This window comes from Staurois parvus, unplaced genomic scaffold, assembly GCF_062004578.1.
Source record: "Staurois parvus isolate SC_StPar_1 unplaced genomic scaffold, SC_StPar_1.0 ptg000715l, whole genome shotgun sequence".
NCBI classification, from domain to species: domain Eukaryota; kingdom Metazoa; phylum Chordata; class Amphibia; order Anura; family Ranidae; genus Staurois; species Staurois parvus.
The window spans coordinates 4,462,590-4,473,786 of NW_028318511.1; the positions used below are offsets into that span (position 1 = coordinate 4,462,590).

Consider the following 11,197-nt stretch of genomic DNA (forward strand, 5'->3'; position numbering starts at 1 on the left):
AAGATTGTGTTTTACCATCCCGACAACTGAGTTCAATGGTCTCGATGCGTGTTTTTGTTTCCTGGCAGCAAGAACATATTCTCAGAATTTTTTGAGATTCCATAGAAAACCTGGAAAGTTAAAATTTTTTTGGAAATTAAAACACATAATAACTGATACATATCACTACTTCATAATTAATAATCAACACATATCACTTGTGATTATTGTTACAACCTCAACTCTGCCTCTGTGTAAACAATATAAATATAAATCTGATTAAATTGGACAGTTACTGTTAATGAAAGCACCTCGAGGTGCCAAACCATCTGACCACCTTCCTGGTCAACAGCTCTGCCTGCCACCAAGAAAAGCCTCAGTACTGGTTAGTGGGGCCACCCATCACAGTAATGCACCAATAAAAAACTTCAAGAGTTAGGAAAAAGGCAGACCCAGCTTTCAGCCATGATTATTGGTAGATGTCTATGTGTCAGGGCACCCCAGTATTTGGGGCTCTTGGGCACTATGCAAAAGTCCCACTTTACCTTAAGTCAACTTGAATTTTTTTTATTGCACAGTAAAAACCACATAAAAACCTAACATGGGTGGTAATGTTAAAGTACACATCAAGAGACAAGTATGGGGGCTGCTACTGTTGGTTTCCTTCTTTCCTTCTGAAAATGCTAGTTACATGTCTGTGGCTGCCTTCAATGCTTTTCAATCACAGATCCAAAGTAAGAATGGCTTAACTGATTGACAGACAAGTATTAAAATTTGTATTTCTATTATATGACTAAGAAAATGTTAAAAGTATTGGCATTGATCAGCAATTACACCTTTTTATTTATGTATGTATTATTATTAACATTTTAATTGTACAGGATTTATATAAGGCCAACATTTTGCTCAGTCAGTGCTTTACAAAATAATTCACTCATCTTTCATTATGTTGGAGTCTGCAAAGGTCTATTTTTGCAGTAGTTTACTATTTTTGCAGCAGTCTACATGCCTATTTTATCACAAAAAAAAAATTTTCAACTGGTATTGCACATGAACAATGACAAAATAAGAGGAAACGGGCAACAAGCATTATTTGAAAAGAATTGTACTTACTTGGAAGAAGAAGTGCAATGTCCAACGCAATAATTCATAGACACCATTTTTGGTGTACTGCATTCTCCCACCGTTATATTTATGCTGTACGCCTTTGGATAACATTCCACTGGCATGATAAAGAACAAAGGAATCAGACACAGACAGTGTTTCAACAGCAGAATCAGCATATTGCAACACTATTGCATGAAAAATCACACCAAATGAATCATTGCTGCACCACACTGTGATGATTTTGCTCTTTCTAAGAGGTCACGCAATTATGTTAAACATGTTAGCTTTTTTCAGAATTCTATGAAAAAAATAGGACATTGCAAAGAAATCCATGAGTGTGAGTTATTCGGCTGCAAAGATGCTTGTATAGTCATTTTACAAGCACTCTGTTTCAGCGAAGTAGCACTAAGTATATTATCTGTCCTTGGACAGAAATGACAACAGCAAACGTCTTATTGTTTTAAAGAGACTTTGAGGTTGATTTACTTAAACTGGAGAGGGCAAAATCTGGTGCAGTTGTGCATTATTGCCAATCATCTTCTAATTTCAGCTTATTCAATTAATCTTTCACAAAAAAAACTGGAAGCTGATTGGTTTTTATGCAGAGCTACACCAGATTTTGCACTTTCCAATTTGGATAAATCAATCCCTTTGTAACAGTGTCTGTGGAACAGACCCAATGATATCTATATTGACAGCGCTTTTAATGCCTAAGGAAAAATATTCAGTGCTTCCGGATATGAGGGTGCTTGTGACCTCCTCCCATGGGACAGTTCTGAGATCTAGCAATCAATCACTAGTTCTGAGCACTGTCACATGACATAGGGAACAATATCACTGAGACCCTAATTGTCCCACACTAGGCGACTCTAGGGATTATGGAGCCAGCTGCAGAGGGAGAAGGAGTGATGGGATGAACTCTAACAAAGTAGTTCAGTGCTCCACTACAGACACCATGCCTCAGCATCACCAACTTTGGGTGCTAGCCAGACAGCAGTCCAAATTCAACTTCACAAGCACATCAAACAAGGAAATGAAAAGACATAAATAGTAGGTATATATGAGCGCACATATGAAAGGTCAGTCACTATGCACCAAGGTAACCAAATAAAACCTCAAACAAACAATATATACAAAAATGTGCAGCGCTAAAAATATTAAGTTACAGTATAAAAAGGTACAAGTGAATAAATATCATGAATCTTAAGAGGATAACATCATGAGAATGTTCATAAAGTGACTTTAGGTGCTCATAAGAATCCCGAGTTCTCCTTAATTCGGTGCTTGTGCAATCAGGTATAGAAGAAATGCTCACTCACCGGAACGCATAATAAAATGCATGTTTGTATAATAAATCCTGATGTCATCAAAAGGTCATCTGAGATAGGACAGGAGTGGGGTTGAATCCCTCACAGGGTGTATGGCTCCTGGGACTTTAAATGATGATCAGCAAAACACCAGAGTTCCCCTTAAGGGATGGATGGGTGCAGCTCACAGTGTACAGGAGGCTCCCTCTCTGGAGACTGGGTACTGGGTGTCTGAAAATCAATGCAGAGGAAGACGCTGTATTATTGATTTTCAGACACCCAGTATCCAGTCTCCAGAGAGAGAGCCTCCTGTACACTCTGTGAGCTGCACCCATCCATCCCTTAAGGGAACTCTGGTGTTTTCCTGATCATCATTTAAAGTCCCAGGAGCCATACACCATGTGAGGGATTCAACCCCACTCCTGTCCTATCTCAGATGACCTTTTGATGACATCAGGATTTATTATACAAACGTGCATTTTATTATGCATTCCGGTGAGTGCGCATTTCTTCTATGCCTGATTGCACAAGCACCGAATTAATGAGAACGCAGGATTCTTATGAGCACCTAAAGTCAACATTCTCATGATTTTATCCTCTTAAAATTCATAATATTTATTCACTTGTACCTTTTTATACTGTAACTTAATATTTTTAGCGCTGCACATTTTTGTATACGTTAAGGGAAATAAAAAGAAGTTGCACCACACTGTAGAGCTTAGGTTTTTATTCATTCAAACAATGTACCACAGATCCACTTGAACCTCCATCCGCTAATGCTTTTCATTCAATAATTCATTCTTCACACTTCTCTCTTACATGTAAAAATCAGTGTTTTTTTACTAGAAAATTACTTAGAACTCCTTACTTAGAACCCACAAACACAATATATAACCCAATCATTTTGTAAAATATGAAAGATGATGCTACACTGAGTAAATAGATACCTAAGGTAATTTTTAAAATTGTGCACACTTGTGGAATGGCATAAAACTACAGTAATTAAAAATGTCCATAGGTGATACTCTCAGTTGCCAACTTACTGTGGATCTATATATAGAGACAGTAACTAATATTGCAAAAGCCTAATATCGCAAAAGCCTAATATCAAGTCCTGGTAAGGCCACAGGGTATAAGTGTAGCGCTACTCCCGTAGGAGCCGTTGGAATACTGTGCAGGTCCTCCCCGAATACCTTGACCCACAGCCAGATACATAAGCGCATTCACATGTTTCTCCAATAATCAGTTTAAACGGTGTTGTTTTTATTGTTTTTTTTTTATTTTTGTTGAATAGGGATAGGGATGAGGGAGGTGAGTGGGACTCCAGATTAGCAACTATACACTGAGGGCTTTGTCTAATCTCCAGAACAAGCTACATCCAAGCATGTGCTTTTAATCAAGTGGTGGACTTCAGCTTTAAGCAGTAGCAACACATAGTAACTCCCTTAGAGCTCCAGAGCTGTGTCCCTTTAGGTAGTAGTGGGCAGATGGACTAAGCTCTTTGAAACAACAGCTGCTATTCCCTTTGCTAACCTACAGCTGACTTCCTAGCACCAGAGGGGGTTAAACAGCACACTCTCCAAGATCCTTAGGGATGTCTGTACTCACAAGGCCCAAGAGCAGCTGGATGCCTTCCTCCATGATACCAAACCAGATCTTCAGGAGACGGTCCTTCAGTCAGCATAGCAGAACCTCGGTCTCAGCAATTCAGGCCCTCAGGTAGCCCACCTAAGGCCTATGGCAGCAGCTGCCTGGGAGGGCAATGTGCCCTCTCCCAGGCTTGGGCAATCCTAGCCAGGAAAGACCCAGAGCTTCCTTTGCTCATTGAATATATACAGTTACTAGAGATGAGCGAATCGAACTAGGCGAACCGGAATTCGAGTCGAATTTCAGGAAATATTCGATTCGTGTCGAAACCGAAATTTTGCCTACTTCGGGTGCGCGAATCGAACATTTCCCGATCAGCCGGCAAAAGTGTCCCTGCAGTGAGCTCCGCTATTTCTGACAGTTCTCTGACAGAAGGAACACATGTTTAGCGGTTGAAACATTGTATCTATTAGTTTACATTTAGGATACAGATGTTTCAACCACTGTACATGTGAAGAAGTTGTGAGAGAACTGTCAGAAATAGAGGAACTCTGCACATACACTTTTTGCCGGCTTGGAATTATTCTTCTTTTCATCCTACTTCTTCTTCTTCTTCATCCTCAGAAGAAGAGGATGAGGATGAGGATGAAGAAGAAGAAGAAGAAGAAGAAGAAGAAGAAGAAGAAGTAGGATGAAAAGAAGAATAATTCCAAGCCGGCAAAAAGTGTATGTGCAGAGTTCCTCTATTTCTGACAGTTCTCTCACAGCTTCTTCACATGTACAGCGGTTGAAACATCTGTATCCTAAATGGAAACTAATAGATACAATTTGTATCTATTAGTTTCCATTTAGGATACAGATATTTCAACCGCTGTACATGTGAAGAAGCTGTGAGAGAACTGTCAGAAATAGAGGAACTCTGCACATACACTTTTTGCCGGCTTGGAATTATTCTTCTTTTCATTCTTCTTCTTCTTCCTCATCCTCATCCTCATCCTCATCCTCTTCTTCTGAGGATGAGGATGATGAAGAAGAAGAAGAAGAAGTAGGATGAAAAGAAGAATAATTCCAAGCCGGCAAAAAGTGTATGTGCAGAGTTCCTCTATTCTGCAGATACACTTAGAGGAGCTCTGCAGATACACTTAGAGGAGCTCTGCACATACACTTTTTGCCGGCTTGGAATTAATCTTATTTTCATCCTACTTCTTCTTCTTCTTCTTCTTCTTCTTCATCCTCATCCTCAGAAGAAGAAGAGGATGAGGATGAGGATGAAGAAGAAGAAGAAGTAGGATGAAAATAAGAATAATTCCAAACCGGAAAAAAGTGTATGTGCAGAGCTCCTCTAAGTGTATCTGCAGAGCTCCTCTAAGTGTATCTGCAGAATAGAGGAACTCTGCACATACACTTTTTGCCGGAAACCGCTGTATGGAGTGAATGTCCCAGAACTGTCAGAAATAGACTATTTATGACAGTTCTGGGACATTCACTGCATACAGCTGTTTTAACCGCTGTATGGAGGGAATGTCATGGAACTGTCAGAAATAGACTATTAATGACAGTTCTGGGACTGTCCTTCAATGCAGCGGTTGAAACATTGTATGTATTTGTTTCCATAAATGGATCCATTTATGGAAACAAATACATACAATGTTTCAACCGCTGTATGGAAGGACAGTCCCACAACTGTCATTAATAGTCTATTTCTGACAGTTCCATGACATTCCCTCCATACAGCGGTTAAAACAGCTGTATGGAGTGAATGTCCCAGATCTATCAGAAATAGACTATTTATGACAGTTCTGGGACATTCACTGCATACAGCTGTTTTAACCGCTGTATGGAGGGAATGTCATGGAACTGTCAGAAATAGACTATTAATGACAGTTCTGGGACTGTCCTTCAATGCAGCGGTTGAAACATTGTATGTATTTGTTTCCATAAATGGATCCATTTATGGAAACAAATACATACAATGTTTCAACCGCTGCATGGAAGGACAGTCCCAGAACTGTCATTAATAGTCTATTTCTGACAGTTCCATGACATTCCCTCCATACAGCGGTTAAAACAGCTGTATGGAGTGAATGTCCCAGATCTATCAGAAATAGACTATTTATGACAGTTCTGGGACATTCACTGCATACAGCTGTTTTAACCGCTGTATGGAGGGAATGTCATGGAACTGTCAGAAATAGACTATTAATGACAGTTCTGGGACTGTCCTTCCATGCAGCGGTTGAAACATTGTAAGTATTTGTTTCCATAAATGGATCCATTTATGGAAACAAATACATACAATGTTTCAACCGCTGTATGGAAGGACAGTCCCACAACTGTCATTAATAGTCTATTTCTGACAGTTCCATGACATTCCCTCCATACAGCGGTTAAAACAGCTGTATGGAGTGAATGTCCCAGATCTATCAGAAATAGACTATTTATGACAGTTCTGGGACATTCACTGCATACAGCTGTTTTAACCGCTGTATGGAGGGAATGTCATGGAACTGTCAGAAATAGACTATTAATGACAGTTCTGGGACTGTCCTTCAATGCAGCGGTTGAAACATTGTATGTATTTGTTTCCATAAATGGATCCATTTATGGAAACAAATACATACAATGTTTCAACCGCTGCATGGAAGGACAGTCCCAGAACTGTCATTAATAGTCTATTTCTGACAGTTCCATGACATTCCCTCCATACAGCGGTTAAAACAGCTGTATGGAGTGAATGTCCCAGATCTATCAGAAATAGACTATTTATGACAGTTCTGGGACATTCACTGCATACAGCTGTTTTAACCGCTGTATGGAGGGAATGTCATGGAACTGTCAGAAATAGACTATTAATGACAGTTCTGGGACTGTCCTTCAATGCAGCGGTTGAAACATTGTATGTATTTGTTTCCATAAATGGATCCATTTATGGAAACAAATACATACAATGTTTCAACCGCTGCATGGAAGGACAGTCCCAGAACTGTCATTAATAGTCTATTTCTGACAGTTCCATGACATTCCCTCCATACAGCGGTTAAAACAGCTGTATGGAGTGAATGTCCCAGATCTATCAGAAATAGACTATTTATGACAGTTCTGGGACATTCACTGCATACAGCTGTTTTAACCGCTGTATGGAGGGAATGTCATGGAACTGTCAGAAATAGACTATTAATGACAGTTCTGGGACTGTCCTTCAATGCAGCGGTTGAAACATTGTATGTATTTGTTTCCATAAATGGATCCATTTATGGAAACAAATACATACAATGTTTCAACCGCTGCATGGAAGGACAGTCCCAGAACTGTCATTAATAGTCTATTTCTGACAGTTCCATGACATTCCCTCCATACAGCGGTTAAAACAGCTGTATGGAGTGAATGTCCCAGATCTATCAGAAATAGACTATTTATGACAGTTCTGGGACATTCACTGCATACAGCTGTTTTAACCGCTGTATGGAGGGAATGTCATGGAACTGTCAGAAATAGACTATTAATGACAGTTCTGGGACTGTCCTTCAATGCAGCGGTTGAAACATTGTATGTATTTGTTTCCATAAATGGATCCATTTATGGAAACAAATACATACAATGTTTCAACCGCTGCATGGAAGGACAGTCCCAGAACTGTCATTAATAGTCTATTTCTGACAGTTCTATGACATTCCCTCCATACAGCGGTTGAAACCGCTGTATGGAGTGAATGTCCCAGAACTGTCAGAAATAGACAGAAACTGTCACAGAACTGTCCTTCTTCTCATCCTTCTCCTTCTTCTCATCCTTCTTCTCATCCTTCTTCTCATCCTTCTCCTTCTTCTCATCCTTCTCCTTCTTCTCATCCTTCTCCTTCTGCTCATCCTTCTTCTCATCCTTCTCCTTCTTCTCATCCTTCTCCTTCTCCTTCTTCTCATCCTTCTCCTTCTCCTTCTTCTCATCCTTCTCCTTCTCATCCTTCTCCTTCTCCTTCTCATCCTTCTCCTTCTTCTCATCCTTCTCCTTCTTCTCATCCTTCTCCTTCTCCTTCTTCTCATCCTTCTCCTTCTCCTTCTCATCCTTCTCCTTCTTCTCATCCTTCTCCTTCTCCTCATCCTTTTTCTTCTCATCCTTCTCCTTCTCCTTCTTCTCATCCTTCTCCTTCTTCTCATCCTTCTCCTTCTTCTCATCCTTCTCCTTCTTCTCATCCTTCTCCTTCTTCTCCTTCTTCTCATCATTCTCCTTCTTCTCATCCTTCTCCTTCTTCTCATCCTTCTCATCCTTCTTCTCATCCTTCTTCTTCTCATCCTTCTCCTTCTTCTCATCCTTCTCCTTCTCCTTCTTCTCATCCTTCTCCTTCTTCTCATCCTTCTCCTTCTTCTCATCCTTCTCCTTCTCATCCTTCTCCTTCTCCTTCTTCTCTTCCTTCTCCTTCTTCTCATCCTTCTCCTTCTTCTCATCCTTCTTCTTCTCATCCTTCTCCTCCTTCTTCTCATCCTTCTTCTCATCCTTCTTCTTCTCATCCTTCTCCTTCTTCTCATCCTTCTCCTTCTCCTTCTTCTCATCCTTCTCCTTCTTCTCATCCTTCTCCTTCTTCTCATCCTTCTCCTTCTTCTCATCCTTCTCCTTCTTCTCATCCTTCTCCTTCTCCTTCTTCTCTTCCTTCTCCTTCTTATCATCCTTCTCCTTCTTCTCATCATTCTCCTTCTTCTCATCCTTCTCCTTCTTCTCATCCTTCTTCTTCTCATCCTTTTCCTTCTTCTCATCCTTCTTCTTCTCATCCTTCTTCTTCTCATCCTTCTCCTTCTCATCCTTCTCTTTCTTCTCATCCTTCTCCTTCTCCTTCTTCTCATCCTTCTCCTTCTTCTCATCCTTCTCCTTCTCCTTCTTCTCATCCTTCTCCTTATTCTCAGCCTTCTTCTTCTCATCCTTCTCCTTCTCATCCTTCTCCTTCTCATCCTTCTCCTTCTTCTCATCCTTCTCCTTCTTCTCATCCTTCTCCTTCTCCTTCTTCTCATCCTTCTCCTTCTCCTTCTTCTCATCCTTCTCCTTCTCCTTCTTCTCATCCTTCTCCTTCTTCTCATCCTTCTCCTTCTTCTCATCCTTCTCCTTCTCCTTCTTCTCATCCTTCTCCTTCTCCTCATCCTTTTTCTTCTCATCCTTCTCCTTCTCCTTCTTCTCATCCTTCTCCTTCTTCTCATCCTTCTCCTTCTTCTCATCCTTCTCCTTCTTCTCATCCTTCTCCTTCTTCTCCTTCTTCTCATCATTCTCCTTCTTCTCATCCTTCTCCTTCTTCTCATCCTTCTCATCCTTCTTCTCATCCTTCTTCTTCTCATCCTTCTCCTTCTTCTCATCCTTCTCCTTCTCCTTCTTCTCATCCTTCTCCTTCTTCTCATCCTTCTCCTTCTCATCCTTCTCCTTCTCCTTCTTCTCTTCCTTCTCCTTCTTCTCATCCTTCTCCTTCTTCTCATCCTTCTTCTTCTCATCCTTCTCCTCCTTCTTCTCATCCTTCTTCTCATCCTTCTTCTTCTCATCCTTCTCCTTCTTCTCATCCTTCTCCTTCTCCTTCTTCTCATCCTTCTCCTTCTTCTCATCCTTCTCCTTCTTCTCATCCTTCTCCTTCTTCTCATCCTTCTCCTTCTTCTCATCCTTCTCCTTCTCCTTCTTCTCTTCCTTCTCCTTCTTATCATCCTTCTCCTTCTTCTCATCATTCTCCTTCTTCTCATCCTTCTCCTTCTTCTCATCCTTCTTCTTCTCATCCTTTTCCTTCTTCTCATCCTTCTTCTTCTCATCCTTCTTCTTCTCATCCTTCTCCTTCTCATCCTTCTCTTTCTTCTCATCCTTCTCCTTCTCCTTCTTCTCATCCTTCTCCTTCTTCTCATCCTTCTCCTTCTCCTTCTTCTCATCCTTCTCCTTATTCTCAGCCTTCTTCTTCTCATCCTTCTCCTTCTCATCCTTCTCCTTCTCATCCTTCTCCTTCTTCTCATCCTTCTCCTTCTTCTCATCCTTCTCCTTCTCCTTCTTCTCATCCTTCTCCTTCTCCTTCTTCTCATCCTTCTCCTTCTCCTTCTTCTCATCCTTCTCCTTCTTCTCATCCTTCTCCTTCTTCTCATCCTTCTCCTTCTCCTTCTTCTCATCCTTCTCCTTCTCCTTCTTCTCATCCTTCTCCTTCTCCTTCTCCTTCCTCATCTCCAAGGGCATTTAAATTAAAGGTACAGTGTTCTGCACTAATTTAAAGGCTCTCTGAAGCCTAGAAACCCTTTAAATAAGTCATCTTCGTAGCGGAGAAATTCGCATCGAATCGAATTTCACACTGGAATTCGCCGAATCAGCCGAATCGAATTTTTCATTTCTTCGCTCATCTCTAACAGTTACCCAGAATGCCTTGGAGCCCCTCACTCTGGGGTAGGCTGAGTTTATGTCCATATTCATGCTGCTATTCAGATAGTGTCCAGAAAAGTCTCCTGGATGCAGAGGAAGCTAGGCAGACTAACAGCACGTGAGCACACAGAGTAGACCTCACTAAATGATCGCAGCTCACTCAGTACAGTGAGCAAACCATACTTTCTTAACAATATGTACAGCCACTCTAACTATGGAAGGAGAACTAAATGCGCCTATCAAAAAGCATAACTAATCTTAGCTATCTAACTAGAACCTACCCAGGAGGGTGCTACATAAGCAGCCATCAATAAAAGATTTAGCTTGGTCCTGGTCCTGCTATCTGTGGAAGACTGTCTTTTACTCTTAGATGACTTCTCCTCAGTCTTCTGTTCTGTGGTTAAGATCCTAAAGTGAGCCAATTGATCTTGAGTGTTCCAGGGCCCTATTGCGACTTGACTGTTTCAGCCAGCTACATGGTATCAACATGGCGAATTACATCCCAGACACTGTTTTAGCTGAGACGTGTTCCAAAATTCTCCTTAACCACTTGCCAACCACGCCTCCCAGAACGCGCCCTCCCACATGCCCCCAGTGGTGCACAATCGGTACTCTCCATGATCGCTGTGTCCTACGGACAGGTAAAAGGCCAATCACAGCGGCCTTTTACCATCTGATCAGCTGTGTCCAATGACACAGCAGATCACAACATAAATACTGTCACAGCATGAGGAAAGTACTGCTGATAAATGGCAAATGACACAGTGGACATCTGCAATGATCATCAGGGCACTGGTGATCAGTTCCCTGATGATCAGTGCCCAGCAGTACTGCCCAGCAGTGCCACCCAGCAGTGC

At 41.2% G+C, this 11,197-nt stretch overlaps 1 protein-coding gene across 1 annotated transcript; it reads right to left on the reverse strand.

Annotated features, from left to right (window-relative positions):
- Positions 1-7,681: 7,681 nt before the first annotated feature.
- LOC149445622 (uncharacterized) lies at positions 7,682-10,307 on the reverse strand. Its single transcript, XM_089653539.1, has one exon. It carries the CDS (start codon positions 10,158-10,160, stop codon positions 7,704-7,706), a length of 2,457 nt encoding a protein of 818 aa, XP_089509665.1. The 5' UTR covers positions 10,161-10,307; the 3' UTR covers positions 7,682-7,703.
- Between the last annotated feature and the right edge of the window lie 890 nt (positions 10,308-11,197).